The 18806-nt window shown below is 38.8% G+C and overlaps 1 protein-coding gene across 7 annotated transcripts in view; it reads left to right on the plus strand.

The window, feature by feature from the left end:
• The window catches only part of LRP1B (LDL receptor related protein 1B), a 738176-nt gene that overhangs the window by 395918 nt on the left and 323452 nt on the right, over positions 1-18806 (plus strand). For all 7 annotated transcript variants that reach the window (XR_008577717.1, XM_054830556.1, XM_054830557.1 and 4 more), the window contains one exon: positions 1415-1577. Coding sequence is in view for 6 of the 7 variants with exons in the window: in XM_054830556.1 (XP_054686531.1) it covers positions 1415-1577 (163 nt within the window). In the remaining variant the exon portion in view is untranslated. The remainder of the gene's footprint in view (positions 1-1414; positions 1578-18806) is intronic.

The raw sequence follows: 18806 nt of genomic DNA on the forward strand, positions 1-18806 counted from the left end.
GCTCTCAGTTATTGTCAAAAACTTAATAACTACAATTTCTTTCAGAATCAGGTTTACTTTGTATTCTCCATGCAGCATGTATGTGATGGCAGCAACAGGTTCTTGTTGGAGTGGGGGAAAAAAATCCCTAAAAATTCAGCTTGTGAAGGATGATAGAAATAGAGAAAATTGAAAGTAACAAAAAAAAAAGCTACGATGCGAAATGATATTTTATTACATCTGGCTTCTGCCATCATGAAAGAATTTCAACTTATGTTAGCAGTATTTTGAAACCATTGTAATATAATGAATATAAATTGTTAAAATAAAAAATCATTGATATGTAACATTGAAACTACTTAACAGGAAATATTGTTATTGAGTTATTCATTTAAGAATAACTAATCCAATCTTACAGGGTGGTATCAATACAGTACTGTCAATGAGAATAGGAAGTGAAGAAATCTTAGTTAAAGTTATATTCTTGGCACTTCTTTATACTTTTGCTTACTGTAACAGTAAGACTATGTATGGGCAGGTGGCTTGACTTACAAGAAGAATGCAGGATTTAGAAGACATTTACAAAAAGTGGTTCCAGGATCCCACAAGAAGAAGAACTGGCTGGTTTAAAACAGTTGTGTTGGGTAGTTGCGAGGCTGCCTTAGTGTCCCGAGAAGGAAAACTCCCGGCGTCATTGTTAAAAAACTTCTCTATAGAAGCATCACACAGACAGTTACTTAGTCATTACTTACTGTGGCAGTTGAATCAGAAATCTGGCAGCATCCAGATTTCTCAGAACTACCAAAAAAAAAAAAAGTAAATGAAAGTGAATGCATACATATGCATGTCTGCTGTTACATACAGTGGTTTTAGTCAGACATACCTACACACAGTTATTTTGAATTTCTGTACAGTATTTATTATCTGGTTTTAGTCCCCTTTAAACATAACTAATGAACTCTTATAAGCATTATCAGTGTAGCGTCCCCACGGTGTAACAGACCTCCTAGAACAGTAACTTCAGGACTCGAGTGGCTTTGGAGGCTGCCTTCCCACTGCCATCTGCTGCCAGCAGTGTTTCAGACCCCTCTTTCACAGATGCACCATCATTCAGTGAAGTTGCTTCTGAATATACCATAAAAAAAAATCACAAGGACAAAATACAAAATATTTAAGAGAACTGCAAACAAATGTGTATCTTTCATGCCCTTGAAGCTGCAATCAGACTTCTGTACTTAAAAAGGAAAAATTCTCTCTAACCAATATTTGTGTATTGAGAATTGGATTCTCTATGATATACCATATAATACATGTAAAACCAGCTTGAGCTCTTTATCTGAGTAGAGCATCTGCTTGGTGAAGCAGCTAGCAGTTCAGTTATTTGTATTACAATTGCACTTCTGAGCTTTTTATTTCTTTCTTGTTTTTTTGGCAGATGTACAGCAAATAGCAATTGACTGGATCACCGGAAATTTTTACTTTGTGGATCATGTCAGTGACAGGATCTTCGTTTGCAACCAGAACGGATCAGTGTGTGTTACCCTCATCGAGCTGGATCTTAATAACCCTAAGGCCATAGCTCTTGACCCAACATCAGGGTAAGATTATTTATCTGCAGTAGGATTTATTTTATATGATGTGTGCTTGGCTGTGACTGCATATAGTATATCTGTTTCATTCAGGTGTTTTAAAAAATATTTTTTCATTGCTGTAGGGAGTTACTTGCATAGTTGCTAGAACAAAACAGTAACGTGTAACGAACTTGGAGCAAGTAGTTAACTCTATGAATTGCAACATGTGTCTTGTAACTTCTCAAAATGGAATTGGAAATGAAAAAATAATTTTATCCCTACTTGTCATAAGACATTCTTTTGCCTCTGTTTTTTTGTGAATTGTGTTTCTAACTAGAGTATGTGGAAAAGGAACTTTTGAGGTTTTTTAATACTGTATCCCCTCAGTTGCAGGAATATTGGGAATGGCTTTAACAAGTTTAATTCCATAAAAAAGTGGAAGAATTCTTACTCTGCTTTAAAGGGTCAGCTATAATAGTAAAATTATATTGTAATTGCTTTTCCTCTTGCATAGATACACTCAGAGTCACTTGGGAATAAAGCCTTGCTTAAAATAGAGGGTACTGAAAGTCTTCCATTTGGTAACAGCCACCAGCTGGGAAAAATTTTCAAGCAAAGGATGAAATAAAAGCATAACTAAATAGGAATAGGATCAAGTTAATTTAAAAACTAAATTTTGGTGAGGATTTTAGAACAAGGATTTTATCTTGGTTTTATTAGTCTGTAAGTAGTTTAGTCTGAAATGCCTGGTGAAATATGTCCTAAACTGCCATAAGCCCCTTCCCAATAAATACAAAAATATTTACTGTAGAACAGCTTGTCATCCATATGTGGACTTTTGTCACTCTTTATTTAAAGCCTGATTGAATGTTAGGATGCATTATCACAATGACTTTAATTCTGACAAGAACAGCTTGCATGTAAAGTTTACAAAGAAGTTTTATAATGTTATTCTTGAATATAGCTGTATTTCTGTCTGCAGCAGATGGTAAGCTTGACTTGATCTGACTGCAGAGTTGTTTTAAAAGAAAAATAAAAATTCATGTATAAATTGATTTTCTACAAGTTCTGATCTGAAAGAATTTGAAGCTTTCAAATTTGCCAACAGCAGCCTTTTTTCTATATGTTTGCTTGTATATTCTTTGCTGGATTTACTAGATGAATTCAGAGCTTGTCATTAGCTAATCTTATCAGTCAGGGATGTAAGAATTGTATCCAGCCCTTTGATTCCGTGAGGAGGGGTGGAACGGAAAAAGAGAGACTGGTTTTCCTTCATTTGTTATCTGCTAGCTACAAACCATTCCTTTTCAGATAGCTGCCTTTTCCTGCGCCATAGATGAGAGTAATGTGTCTATTTTAGTGCACATTTCAGTGCTGGCCTCCAGGAGAGACCAGGAGTGATGATGATTTTTCACAGTGTGATTCTTCATATAGCGATACCAGTTTATTTCATGATGGAAACACGGGGTGGAAAATCTTCTCAACATACATGTTTTGCATTTTGGCAGTTACTCCTTTACCCTTTTTGTTAGCAACTTTATTAATTATCTGGGTTTTGTTGTTCTGTTAATAGGCTATCTAATATACATTTTAACTGGTAAGTCCCACCTTCTATAGTAGTTGTGCTTGTTTCTGACTGGGTTTTGGTACAGAATGCAAACAGGTGACCAAAAAACATTCTGGTTGCTTTATTTTTATTTATTTTTTCCTTTCTTTTTACTCTTTCATGCTGGTAGTAGTTGAGATGTATTTCTGTGTCTCCGTGTCGAAGTATTAGCATGGTATTGCTGTCTAGGTAACTTGCTTTTTTTATTTTATTTAAAGAATCACAAAAACGTCCATACTAAAAAATGTTGCGAGTCGAACACTGAACGAGTGAGTTGCATAAAAGTGTGTATGCAGCACCTTCTGAAGGCAGTTATGTTTTTACACTATAAGCATGTAATTATAAATCACATTTTTGGTTTGGGGGTTTGGTTGTTTTTTTTTTTTAATTTGAATATGAAGCCCAGGCTATTCTAGGAGGTTTTATCTCCTGTAAGAATTGCATATTAAGGTATTAAATGTAATTACATTGTTAGGTATTTGCTCCCGTAACATGCATTGCGTCATCGTATGTTCACGGGCTCCAGCGTTCTTCTGAAAGATGAAGGTGCGCCCGCACGGAGAAGACCATTTCCGATGCTAAGGAATTCAGAGCCTGATCACAAGCCTTTAGGTCTATGATAAACTTCCTGCAGTAGCACAGGGTCAAGCCCTGCTATTTTTACATGCTCACGTCTGTGCTCTTACACATTTAGTTGTTTCGTGAACTAGAAATTCTGCATTTATCAGTAGAACAACTAAAGCACCGGTTGAAAATTTCTTAATTCCAAACGGTTCCCCTCACTGCGCTCACGAATATATTTTGAGTGTCATTAATTTTGCAACTCCGTGCCTGTGAGTTTTGTTAGATGTTTAGTGGTGATGATTCTTCTATGAGCTTACAGTGGAACTTGAGGTACTAAGCTGTTTCATATCATACAAGGTACGGAAGAACTTTTGTTATTCTTCTAAAAATGAACTTGAAATTGAGAGAAAAAAGATTCTGCTATGCAAAAACCTCTTGAGCAAGCAAGTTTGTTTAGTTTCTGATCTAAGTTTGTTTCTGTGGTTTAGGATTTCAGCATTTTTATCAATCTGAACTGCGTTCCATATTTTGGTTATTCCAGACTATGCCTAATGGATGCCCCCCTGAAAAATTCTACACACACCCCCAAACAATGAACTAATAATTTCCCAATTAGAGGATTTGCAGTACTAATACTCACCTGTTACATCAACTCATTTTCAGTTAAGAGTAGCACAGTCTAAGTACCGGACCTGTGTTAGGGAGGCCACTACGAGGGGGAACGGCTGTGTCTCCACTGGTCGCTGCGAGTCCTTCAGAGTCCAGACTTGTCAGTGAAACATGTATTGACGAAAAAGCTAGAACAACGCTAGTAGGAAATAAAGTGGAAATCAGAAACAAGAGAGGGAGAATAAATTGTTTTGCAATAATGTATTATCTATCTACTTTGAAGTAAGATGTTTGGCTCTGTATGTCTGCAGTTCACAGTTTTGATAAATTTTAATATGGGACTTCTTTTCTTCAGTGTTCAAGAAACAGAAGCTATTAGTTCTCCTGGTCCTTGAAACTGGTGTAAAACTAATGATGGTGCTGAGGACTGTCCCATGAAACAAATATGCGCTGGGATAGAATGGTTTTATCTCTACCTAAGGTCTTCAGGGTGGGTCTGCTGTACTCGTGGGGAATGACTTTTTAAAGGAGTCCAGCTAGTTTGGCAATCAGCTTGCACGTTCATGAGACTTTGATCACCGTACATACATGATAGGGAAGGTGATACATTTAAAACTCACAAGAGGAGCAATCAGAGTTAGATTGTCTCCCGGCTCTGCCACCAACCAGCTAAATGTCGAAAGACAAGGTAATTTTTTTAAATTTTTTTTTAATGTCTCAGTATCTCCTTGTACTTAATAGGGAGCATAAAATGCATGTTAAGTTATCTGACATTTAGATGCATTCAAGAACATCAGGAATTAATATTGTAGAATGCACTGCTAACTGCGTACATCTACATATTTATACTGTAAATATGTATACTGAATTAACTCCAGTGTTCAAGGTAAATTGTTGGCTTCCACTGCACCGCAGTGGCAATGAAGAACGTATAGCGACATTTTACAAAGGAAAAATGCATTGGAGTAGGGAGATGCTGCAGTTCCTCCCAACAGGAGCACTTGAAATGTTCAGTCCTGATTGTACTGCTTAGGCATCTACCGTACATGGAGTAATATAAATATCAGAAGGTCTTAATTTCTCCTTGGACCCATTTTCCAGTTTCTTTGGGAATGCCAGGAAATGGGGAAAGGCAGGAATAGCAGATAGGGCTGTTGGCTCAGGACTGCGCTCGGTTCCGGTAATGTGTGACTTGTAATGATGGCTCTGATGCTATTTGAGATGCCGTCCATAATTTTCTACTATATTTCATAGGCTTATGGAAGAAGATGAATTTTAAGGAGAGCGTTTGAAATGCAGAGGGTATGGATCTAGCACCCACTTGCAAAACTGTTCCAAACCTAAGGAGATGTGTAGAGAAAGGGCGCGTAGGGTGAGACTACAAGGAGGATGTGCAGAGCAAAGCTGGCGTGTGGGAGGATGCGCGGAGCAGAGTGTAGAGAAGTACTGGGAGTGAGGAATTGGGTTAGACGCCTCCTACGTGAATCACTGTAAAGGCAAGGCGTTCTGGAGGGGGAGAAGAGCAGGAGGGAGAGGAGAACTGCAGAGGATGCCCAATTAGAGGCTGAAGTGACTGAAATCGGGGCTTGTAACTACCATTTAAAAATTGTATTAGTAACAATGGGGAGAAAAGACTTACTGCTAAAGAGATTTGTAAAAGGAGCAAGCTCACACTTTAATACTGCAACAGTGTGTGTCATGTAAATATTTGAATAAATCTTTTAATCGGCTTTTCCTTCTGCTATGTTGTAGAAATAAAAAAACCCCACAAGATCTGCTTATTTCTTTCACACAACATTTGTAAATGCATACAGGAAGAGATTGTGATATGATGATGTTAGAAGCACAACATCTATTAATGTGTTATGGTGTTATGTACCATTTCTCGGTAATGTTAATAAGTCAGGGGAAAAAAGAAAACAGCAACTGCACAACAGCAAAAAATAAATTAATCTACTGCAGTTTAAGTCACAGTGATGAACAAGGGACACGAGAGAAGAATTAATAGCTTAAGTTTTCCCCTTCCTCATCTCAGAAATTTGTTGTGAGGGAAAAAAAAATAAAAAATATTCCATGAACAACTTCTTTGATTCTAAGCACATATTATATATATAATATATATAACAATTAATAATAATAATACATGATTAAGTTCTTGAAACACAGTTGGGAAATTGCTTCAGTCTACAATTTCAGAAAACAGGAGAAAGAAGTGGTAAGGTGGCATTTTGAAACACAGCCTTCTGTATAAGGACAGACTTGAGCAGCATCCTTAGAATATTGTATTTAAGAGAAAATCCCAGCAGACCATTGTTTCTGCCCTTTGAAGTTTTTTTCTTTTTACTTGTATTCCATTCCTGAAATAATTCTGGTAGGCATAAGAAGAAGTTGGAGGTTGGTCACGTGAACCCTGTCATCGTCCAGAGCAATTAGTTGTTGTTGCATGCATTCTTCATTAAGCCGTGTATGATTATCCTCCCGGGATGTTTGTGTTTGGACAGACTGAAATGTCACGTAAAGTCCACTGAACAGTTCACACTAAAAAGCCAAGGGAATGGGAAAGGTTTTACACATCATAGAATCACGTTTTCCTTGCCGGAGAGCTGTGCACAGGAGACAGTGCCTGGGGGATGGAAAAGACATGGCAGAGGATGGAAAACAACCTTTAAGAGGTCAAAGGGATTTTTCTTTTTTTTTTTTTTTTTCCCCTGTGAAGATGTAAATAGAATGAGTTTGGGGCTGACAATTCAACCTGTTTGGCAGCATGGGAAGCCTTGTAAGCCAGTAAGAGCTATCCTGCTTGGTGGGATCTTAAGAAAAAAAGCAAAGAGAAACTTTTGCATGGGTAAAGTCTTTGATGGAGCGTCTGACTAGACAAAGCCTGAGGCTAATGCTGAAATCCTGAATTACAAAACCTGCAATAGCCAGAAAAGAGCAAGTCAGCTGATGAGGAGGTGGAGAGACACCTCTCTGAGTCAAATTTACTGAAAATAATTTAATTTTTCTTCATTTCTGTATCTATATCTTTCAAAAACCAAAGAAATCATAAATGTGCTATATTTTAGACACGATGAGTAGTGTTTGCGTTTACCTTTTATTTGCCTTGAGTTAAGCACAATATAAGATAAACGGATGGATAACAAAACACGCTTGCAGAGTAAAGCAGCGTCCTGGGGTGCACCAGGAGGCATTTCGGCTTCGGGCATTCAGAGGGCAAGGGAGTGGGTGCCGCTCCGGGACACGGCGAGGAGGAGACCCGGCACCCGGGGTGCTGGGTGGCACTGCCGGCACTGTGGTCCGTAGCCACAGCCTGGGCTGTGCACTGCAAGAGTTTGGGCTTTACTGAGAGTATTACAAGTATCTTTATTTTCAATCCCTGCTTTTTGATTTTCTTTTTGTCTTTTTTTTTTTTCCTTCCCATTAGAAATACTTTGATTTGAATAATTTTTCCTGTTTAGCCTGACTAATGAAGGGGGTCCCTATGTCTGGGCTGCAGAGGGACATATCACAGATTCACACACTGGTAGGGGTTGGCAGGGACCTCTGGAGATCATCCAGTCCAACCTCCCTGCTGGAGCAGGATCACCTAGAGCAGGTTGCACAGGATCGTGTCCAGGCGGGTTTTGAATGTCTCCAGAGAAGGAGACTCCACAACCTCTGTGGGCAGCCTGTTCCAGTGCTTGGTCACCCTCAGAGTCAAGAAGTTTTTCCACGTATTGAGATGGAGCTTCCTGTGTTACAGTTTGTGCCCATTGCCCCTTGTCCTGTTGCTGGGCACCATTGAGAAGAGTCTGGCCCCTTCCTCTAGACATCCACCCTTTAGATATTTATAAGTATTGATCAGATGCCCTCTCAGTCTTCTCTTCTCCAGGCTGAACAGCCCCAGCTCTCTCAGCCTTTCCTCATACGAGAGATGCTCCAGTCCCCCAGTCATCTTTATGGCCCTCCGCTGGACTCTCTCCAGTAGTTCCCTGTCTGTCTTGAACTGGGGAGCCCAGAACTGGACACAGCACTCCAGATGTGGTCTCACCAGGGCAGAGCAGAGGGGGAGGATAATCTCCCTCAACCTGCTGGCCACGCTCTTCTTAATGCACCCCGGGACACCACTGGCCTTCTGGGCCAGGAGGGCACGCTGCTGGTCATGGAGACATGGCTTTGTGCTTCTTGCCTGTTCTTGATAGTAGCTGGAGACAGCGTGATGTCCCAGGGGTGGCTCGAGTAGGCAGAGAGAAAGAAAAAAGTCTTCAGCCTGACCTGGCAGAATGCCCTGACAGTGCAATAAATGACAATTGGATTTTGAGTGATTTCTTGGACGAGGAAAAGGGAGAGAAAGTTGAGAAATTTGTTATCAATGAGATCAAGTTTCTTACAGGGGAGGAAGACAGCAGGAATTCAAAACGCAGGGGAGGTCAAACCAGTATATATTTTTCTTTATTTGCTTCATTGTTATTTAGACAGGGGAGTCTTTCAGGATAAAAATAAAATATCTACACTTATTGTCTGCTGCCTTTTTTATTCTCTTTTTTACTCTCTTGTCTCTGAGCTTTATAGCAGTCACAAGGCTTGGGAGAGATCTCTGAGCCTTAAAACTTTTCTTTTTTTTCTCTCAGATTAGTCACCATTTTCTACTGATCAAAGAGGAGTGTTACAATCATTAAAGCTCACTTTTAAACAGCAAAATCATTAGTATTTTAATAACATGCCATTATTAAAAGAGCTCAGTTCCTTTTCTTGTCACAAACCAGTTTCAAAGAGCTGTAAGGTACATATAAGACACGCTAACTTACAGAAAGTTTTAAAGGTGACCTGAAAAAGAATCCTTTTCATAAAAAACCAACAAAAGCCCCCCAAAAACTTTATAATAACTAATGGTAATATTAATGTTTTCATTAAGAATTTAGATTTTATTGCTCGTCATCCCCCTCCACAGTGTCTTTCAGGCTGTGAACATTTGGAAATGGTATAATAGTGGAGCCAAAACATGAGAGGAGGAAAGATATTTAATCAGACCAAAAAAAAAAAATCTTTTAGAATTATGTTTATGTTTGTTTCCATGTATTTAGCTCAAATTCTTGCTAAGCATTTAGGAAAAAAAAGATTTTTTGTGTGTGTGTCTGATCTCAGGTTTTCAGAAAACTATTTCCAGTTCTGTGCTATTCCATCTTTCAATTTTAATTCTTGCTAATTAAACTGAGGCATAAAACTCTGTCATCTTTACATTTCCCCCTAGACCTAATCTCCTTTGACACTTTATTTCTTGTGCAGCAGTACAGATCTGCTCACTAGGCAACCTTGCTGCTGCTGCTGTTCTTAACAAAAAGGAACTAGGGGTAACTTCATCTCCTCTCTTTCCCAAAATAACACGATGTGAGTTTGCATGTGCCAACAGAACATAGAAAAAAAAAATGTTTTTTCTTCAATAAACTAAAAAATATTTGGATTTATGAACATAGAAAGATACAAGTTTGTATGAAGAAGTCGGCTAATACAGCTGCGTTAGTGCTCACACAGTCACTGACAAAATTGAGGGAATCAATATCTCAAGCACGTTACATAGCTGCACGAAAAGGGAACTCATTAGCAACATCAGGTTATAGAGGTGGATCAACCTGACTACTTTAATCAAGACAATAAAAATGGAACAACATGAACAGGTTTGGTACATGCATGTTTTCAGGTCATTACGGGAGTGCATTTGCTGTCGTGCATAACTTTTTATTAATCAGACATTACTGAAATTAATAATAGATGAGTACAATTAATATCCAATCTTGTATATATATCAGAAGATGTAATGTGCTCGGTGCCCAAACCAAGTTGCATTCAGAGATAAACATGTACTAACAACAATGATAATTTGTGAGTGCTGAAGAATGGGTTTTCTCCCAGTTATCATAAAACTTAATGAAAGAGTTGGCACAGTGAACACTGGCGGTGTTATTAGAATTACTTACTGATGTTCCAAGCGATGGTATTATCTAATAATCAGTACTGCTGTCCGGAGAATAAAAAGCTAGCTAGTATAAAACTGATGAAACGTCTGTTGTGACATGAACTTTTGCAGCATGTGCCTGGTAATGGATTTCATAGATACGTTGCTACTAGTAGGAAGTATATTTCAGTATTATCAATAGTTATGGAAAAAATTCAGTGGAAATATGATGATTCAATAGATGAGCTTTTTAAAAACCAACGGTGAAAGCACAAAATAGCTGTAGTTTGTAATAAATTTGCAAAAAATAAAATAGCTTATAAGTCAGTATAAGTTGTTTCACTTAACAAAAGTTGCCTTTGAGCTAGTTGGTCCAGAGGACCGTGAAAGGAGCATCGCTCCTCCCTCACTTGCTCAGGTTCCTTGGAACCCACCTGAAGAACTCAGCTGTCACCTGACTCATGTCTTTGGTACCTAAACCTGCTTTTTTTATGGGGCGTCCCTGATGCTTTTGGTTACTAACCATTTGAACTGTCTCAACAAACCAAGCTGAACACACAAACATCAACGGCACTAATAAAACTCCGTGAGTATGACCGCTTGGGGCAGTTCACAGCTGATGCAATACATGTCCTCCCACTTTTGTTTTACACTGCCTCTGTGTAATTAGCATGGTGACTCTTATCCCTGTCCTCAAATCCCTGTCCTTCAGTCCTTAACTAATTAAGCTCCTGATCAAAATGCTCATCTTTTACCAAAATGACTATGCATCTATGAATTAGAATTTGTTATTTGTGAAGGAGATGGAAAATGGGCATGTTATTCTGCCTGGTATGGAAATCTCGAAGCACTTTTTTTTTTTTTTTTTAATAACTGAAATGTCCAGGCAAAAGCTACATGATTTAAATCACCCTATCAATGATTTTCTTCAAGATGAAAGCAATTAAGCTAGAGAGAGTTGAGGCCACTTTGTTTCTGAATGAGAATATAAATGGGAGCTTAAGGCTCTATAATGCACGTACATTATGTTCATCTCCATCTGAATTCTCTTTTTTTCATTTTATTTTATTACCTGATTGTCTTATTATCTAACCAGCTTCTGTAAGGTCATTTATGTTGAAGATGAGTTCTGATATGAATTAGAGCACTGCGTGAGTGGAAGCACAGACATATATCTCAAAAAAATAACTGTTTAGGACTCCTTTTTTTAACTTATACTTTCATTATCATGGTCTTAGAGTGTGTGTATGGGTATATGTGTGTACATATATATATATTTAGAGTGAGAGACCTTTAGATTTTTTTTTATAAAATGAACAAAATTAAATTAATCCAAAAAACCAGTTCATATGTTTAAGACAGGTACTATATTATGTTATAAAGTTCCCCAAATCTGTTTTCCTAGTGATGACCACACATTACTTGTGTTGCTTTTACACCAGTCTTTGTACTGTAGCAGTAGAAAATTGTATAAATCACAGGTTTTCCAATAAGCTATTGTCATGCCCTTCATCTCCTTCCTCGCTGATGATAAATCACTGCCTGTGTACAAGCAGAGTTTGAAGTATAAAACTATTGGTGTTACTCTTCTTCTGGGTTAACCAGAACTACCCAAATTCACAAAAATGATGAAACCCATTCAGTTAATTCATCAGCAGCACGATGTTATCATCCTGATAGAAACTGCTGTTCTCTCGGGGCTGCTTACAGGGATAGTTAGTTTTTCGTATTGTTTTTTTCCAAATTTTGTTTTCCTGAGGTTTCCTGCATGTCAGTGCCCTCATTGCCATGCTCAGCACTGTGAACATGCCTTGCTAAAGCTCAGCTGAAATGTTACCCCTTTTAGTGGAAGATACAGAAAACCTGGAGGAAATCTGGAGATCATAATAAGAAATAAAAGATGTAAAAAAAAGAATTAAAAATGGCCTGTGTAAAACTTGCAGGAGCCATGGTAATTTAATCTAGAAAAGAGAAGGTTGAGAAAATCCATAACTATTTTCTATAAAAGACTGGTTAAATAGAAAGGTGGTTTATTATTCTCCTTGCTAAAGAAAGGACAGGAAGAAAAAAATTAATTAGCAGAGACTTTGATAGATACAGGAAAAATTTACAAGGCTGAGGAGACGTTAGCATATGACTCCTGTAAAAGTTGTAATCTCTGTCGTTAGGGACGCTGGGGACTGTGTCTGTCTGGCAGGGATACTCTAGCCTTGTGTTACACTTCCTCAGCGCGGGAGGCTGCATATGTGTACGTGTCTCTAAGCTTATAACGTCAAAGAATGGGATCCTTGAAGAACAGACGTGAATAAATGTATTTACTAACACTTCAGTGTTGCTATTGTAAAAAGTACAGATGAAACATTACCAAACTAACGATTTGTTTTACTTCCCCACCTAAAGGGATTGGAGAGCTTTTAAGCAAAAAGGGTCAAAAATTGGATTTTAGGGTTTGTTTTTTCCTTTTCTTTTAGAGGTGGTAGGATTTTCTGCAAATGAAACTGAAAATTGTTTTTTTAAAGGATTTCGATACCAAAATAAAAAATGTACAATGGAATATCTGCAAAAGTTCCTGTCCGTGAGCTGCATCCTTCCCTCTTAAGAATTGCTTTGATTTTAACAGAGACTGCGATTGAATTGTAAGTTTAAAAGTCATATTTAGTTTTTCATCCATAAAGCATCATGAGCTGCTTTCTCCTGTTGCGGTTGAGAAGGCCGATTCCTGCGTTGAGTAGGAGGTTATGGACGTTGTGGGCGATGAGTGGATTTTCTTTCAAGATGAGTCTTTCCAATGTATTGACAAAATTTCTCTTTCTCCTGCTTGATCAGTTACGTAGCCGTTAAATAAGTTGCCTAAAGTTATCTATGGAAATACACAACTGTGCCAACCCACACTGGAAGGAGAATCAATCGCTGCTTTCCCATATTGCAAACTGTAACAAAATAACTGAAGTTCTTGCTTTCTTTAGTTTGTGACATGAATACGCTCTACTGCTCAAAAGGGTTTTTTGGCTTTGAGTTTGCTCATTACCAGTTACCTTGAGCTAGTTAATTCATTTTAAGAGATCACACAAGCACACATACACACACAAAAGTGTTGTCCAGATTTGCAGTTGGCCTCAGACTTGGGGTTTCTCAGCTACAGATTTTATGAGTTTGGACGGTGTCCAGACTGGCACTTGAAAACATGTTTACCTCGAGTCAATGGGTAATTCGCTCGGTGAAGACGCAAACTTTTCACATAGACAAGCCTAGAAGGCGGCCATGAAGAAACAAGTGGTCTCATTGACTCTGCTTCAGCTTGATTTCGATCATTTTTATTCATTAGGATTTGACAGCAAATCTACAACCCCCCAAACCAAAATACTCGGGGATTTATATTTAACAGAGTTTAAATGAGCACATTATATTAATAGTTGGATATTTGAAAATCACTGCCTTTTCTACCTGCTGAAAAAGAACCACTTACAATCTTACAGTTTTAGAAGTTTGACAAATGTACAATTGTGCTTCCAGACTTTTTTGGACACAAAAATCGTACGGCACCATCTCTTGGCTCATCTTACCCAGCAGGATGGTGATATATGGTACTTTCTGCTGGCATGGCTCGTTTGTCTGAGCATAAGGAGGGGAGAAGAAGCAAACTGCTCTTTCAACAGGGATTACACTGACTTCAACAGAAAATCAGACCTCTAACCAAAATATTTAAATTGGAACAGAAATTGGTTGACTACACCAAGCCAAGCTCTTGTTTGTATTCCTGAGTGTTTGACATGGTTTACCGATGTGAAAGTGTTACATCTTCGGCAAGTTCAAGGATTTTGTTTGTTTGTTTGTTTGGGGGGTTTTTATGTATTAGTCTCCCTGTTAAGTTACTGTTTTGTTATTTTTAACGTAGACAGTTTTCTGAATGCAGCAATGTTTTAGTATATCATAATACTTCAGTGCATGCAGCTCACATTTCAAAAATTGATATATATTCTAACATTTTCAAAAGTGAAATCTTAATATTGGCACTTAAACGCTTGTTTAAACATTCAGGATACTGGCAGCTTTATTTTGGAAGATTTGAATGCCTGCAGGTCATACCCAATTCAGTTAAGAGTGTTCAGAGGTGTTTAAATTAGGCTGCTTATATATTATGCGTGTGCATCTGTGTATGATGTACACGTAAAACACACATGCACATTCATTTCTCCTACCACAGCTGGCTTGCACATTGTAGACCATAGTGACTCTCAGGCTTAATGAAGCTTTCCTCATTTGTTATCTCCCTCTGGTAGGAAAGACACGAATGAGGTAGGGGTAGTGTGAAGAGTAAATATTTTTTTCTTGGGAAAGAAAACTGAATTCTACTTAGGTTTTCGTCCAAGATTTTAGATGATGATTCCTGTCTGTTGCTGGTGGATTATTTTAGCCAAATGTTCTCCAAGACACTGCTGCTTATGTATTTTGTGTTATTTGAATAGCCAGCACAAGCCACCTGTGTCCTTGGAATGCAGAAGTTTTGACTATGTTCAACTGCCTGTGATTTGGAGTAGGGTTTTGAAAATATAATGTAACAGTGTCAAAGGCAAAATCAGGCTAAGCAATATCAGACTTAGCATATTTTAAGTTGAGCAGTCGTAATTAGTGGGTAGGTTTGAAATTCGGGGTTTAAGTTCTATGGGAGATTACTTCATTTAAGCTCGGAAGGATTTTGTGCAGAAGAATTCATTAATATATGGGAAGCAGTGAGAAAGAGCGGTGCGAGCACTGCTAACGTGCCTGTTCAGAAATGAACAGCTTTGTATTCAGAGCAGGATTTGAACAAAACGCAATTCTGTCGCAGGGCACGAGGCATCACATAATGTAAGAAAGCAATAGTCACTCTTCAGGGCATGAGGCAGGGCGTTCCGAAATAATAATGAACACGGATGTAATCAAAGAATTTTGATTGGTCATATCATGGGATAATTTAAGACTACACAGGAATTGTAATAGTAACATTTGAATGCTTGAATTCGTGCTTGTGACATTTTTGATGCAAGTTTTTATTTTTTTCTTACTGGTCTCGCAGTGAGAAGATAAGTTACGTAAATCCACGCCTGCTCTACCTTTTCCTGTTCATAAGGAAAAAGAGTAGAGATTAGAGCTCAAGGCTGAGGGGCCACCTATTTTATCACCTTCTTTGAAGGCAGAACAAACTAGCCTGCAACATTCCTCAAGGAGGTTTTGTCTCACAGTTCAGTAATACTCAGAGATTCCATGAACCTGTACGCTCCTTGCCTCTTCAGCTTAAACCTTCAATTATGCTGTGGGCTGAACTTGAAGAATAGTTTATTTCCCTCCTCTTGTAGTGATGTTTTAGATACAACTAGCAGACCTTCTTTTAATCTAGACCAAGAAAACTCACTTCCTGCAACATTTTCCCATATATTCCCCACCACTGGCATCTCCTTCATCCAAATTTCTGATTATTTAGTGGCTGTGCTTTGTATAGTACCCATTTCGTCTCCATTTTCCTAGGAAGCTAAGGGAAGTCTGGCTGTTGCCTATTGTAAACGTTTCAGTATAGTAGGTGCTATTTTTCTGGAGTTTTTCCTTAGCACTGTGATATCACTGACTTAGGGCTAGATTCTGGGTTAGGTGTTATCGGTAAAAGTGATTCAGTCATTCTGATTTCCCTCTGCCACTTACATTTTTCTGCTCTTACTTGCTGTTTCTGCACGCTTCCAGCTTTCAGTCCCTCCACTGAGGGAAGTCAGCAGAGAGCAGTTTGTGTTGCCACACTTCAAACCAGACTTGTAAAGGAATCCAGATAAACAAAAAACAGTTTTAAAACAGTGCTTGAACACAGTCACAGCAGGAAGTGACTTAGCAAAACATTGGGTAAGATCTGCCAGAGAAGATGCAATGGACTCAGTGTGAGAGTAAGACCAGCTCAAGCTATATCTGCTGCTCTCCAGAGAAGACTAACGGGACTGGGACCTTTGTTTGCTTTGAGACCTTCCCACCCTTTAGATCCTTTCCTCAAGACCCCTTGCTGAGCAAGGTGCTCCCTGTCCTGTACCTGTGTAGATGATTCAGTATTCATTGGAAAGAGGGTCGGGGGATTTTGCACAGGGGTGAGCCTTTGAGTTGGTCCATCAAAGTGGACATACAGCTTTTCGCATGCATCCTTACTCAACTGTTTCCTATTTCAGTTGGAACAGTATGACGTCTAATTCTCTTCTCCGTATTGCTTGTCATCCCTTACTTTTTGGTGCTGTTTTTCAAAGCAAGCTGTGTTCTATATTCTGTCATCCATTGTTCATTATTCTTAAAGATAGTTTTCTTCTGCCCAGCAGAACTTCATAAAATTATTTCTGCAGTCTTTCCACTTCCATTTTTTTAAGTGACATTGGGAGGTACAGAGAGGCACAGCTGCCAGAGTGTGGGGAGTGCGAACTCCCGCCTGTCATCACCTTGACGTTACACTACTTACAGGAGAGCAAAGTCGGCAGCAGTCGCCTATCAGCACGATAGTGTGTGAGCTTGGCTTTTGACCCTGCTATAAAAAGGAAAAAAAATAAACACGTACAGGATAACATGGTTTTTAGTAGGAGTACAGATGCTGAGAGATACAGTGCAAAAGCTTTTTGACAAGAGATCTATTACTGTGAATATCCCCACACAAACCACAAGACTGGATAAGGATATTCATATCTTTCATCTAAGTACTCCTTGGAGATAGGGCTGTATGATCTGTTTCCCTGTTGCCAGTTAGTAACAGGAAGTATTACTTGACTAAATTCTGTTAACAGTTTTCAGAAACATTAGCTTCAGAAATATTTCCATTTAATCTGTAGCTAGTTAATCAAGTCTCTGTTCATCTGCCCATACGAGCTATAAAGTTCTGCAGTGAACATCTAATGGTAATTAACATCGTTGACCAGTTACAAGGCGTAAGCAGTAACGTATCCACGAGTGAGTGCTCTGTGCTTGCTGACAGTACAAGTTACACCAGATGGGGCCCTTGGTGCCTCCCCTGCCCCACGGCGCCTTCGGGGCCGTCTGCGTCAGATGGTGCTTTTGCTTTCTGTGAGATCATTACTACAAAATGTTTGGGGTTTTTTTATTGTCCAGAGACCAACTAGCTATGTACCTTGAAGGCATCAGCTTTAACAGATGAAGGCGGCAGGTGATACTGCGTATGAAATGTTAATATTTTAACGTAGAGTTTTGCTTGTATTCTAGGACAGCAAGAATACAATTAACATGGCAGCAACAGAGTGACTGCAGGCACTCACAGGCAAGGTCCAGTTGTCTCTCAGTGCTGATCCTAAACATGATCTTTTCTTCATTTCATTGTAAAACTGTGCGCAGTCGTAACATCACTTTAAATATGGAGTGAATGCATGTTGTGCTATTCCGTTTAAGACATATTGTTTAGCCCTAACAAGCTCGGTAGCTAATAGGGTTGCAGGAGAGCGTTAAGACCTGAAGTCAGGGGCTAAAGTACCAACGCTGTGTTCAAGTCAGTGACGCCGAGGCAGTGCTCCCGTGGGGCAAACATTGTCATGGAGGCCACGAATATGTCTTGTGGACAAAACAGTGTGGCATTTTGACTGCCTGAATTTGTACGTATAGCACCCCCAATAAGCAGTATGCATTCTGCTCCATTTTTGAAGCACTAGGTCTGACCTTTAGTCTCCTGCAAAGCAGAGCTCTGAATTCCACAAAGCCTAGGTACCCATAGCACAAGCAAGGTCAAACTAGGATTTCAATAAGCTGACAGTTTTCTTTCTTTCTCGTTAGAGAAATGCAATACCGATGTCTATATAGACACTTCTTTTCCTTTTGCCTCAGCTGGCTCCAACATCAGCTGGTTAAAAAATTGCACACAAACAAGTTTGGGCATTTGCATTCAAGTAAACGTATGGATATAGGGGCTGTAGTACTGACTGTAATGCATAATAAGCTACATAAAGCCAAACAGAGAAACAGCTGCAGTCAAACTCTCCAGAAAATTCTGCTGTCAGCTTCTGCAACCGATTGAAGAACATTGCAGAATAAACGTTCCTGGATTTTAATGTTCCGAGTAGCACAACTAAACAAATACAACATAGATTATCCTCTAATATATTAAATGGGTAAACCTTATCTTGCAGAAAGATAAATAAGTTTGGGTACCCTACAGAGAAGGACTGGAATCCCAGGCAGAAATACAAATTTACTTGCTTACACATACAAAAGATAGTACATCTCTGCAGCTGTTCAACATCTGTCCCCTGAAGATAATGCTGTAAGCATAACAAATAACATGTAAATATCTGGCAATTAATATACCTAGAATCATGGCAGAGGAACAAATCTGAAGTCACGTTACTGGAGCTGGACCACAGGTTTACAACAGAATAAAACTCCAAAAATTACTCCAAAAATATAAATGTGGTACAATCAGAGGAGTTTATTCTGAGTCAGTGCCTGATCTGTGGGTTCTGTGTTTGTTGCAGTGGCTTTTAACCAGCGATCTGCAGAAATTTTTGGATTGCATCTGTGGGTTTGTAAAAGGTGAATGAGAAAA

Source organism: Grus americana, chromosome 6 (genome assembly GCF_028858705.1).
Source record: "Grus americana isolate bGruAme1 chromosome 6, bGruAme1.mat, whole genome shotgun sequence".
NCBI lineage: Eukaryota > Metazoa > Chordata > Aves > Gruiformes > Gruidae > Grus > Grus americana.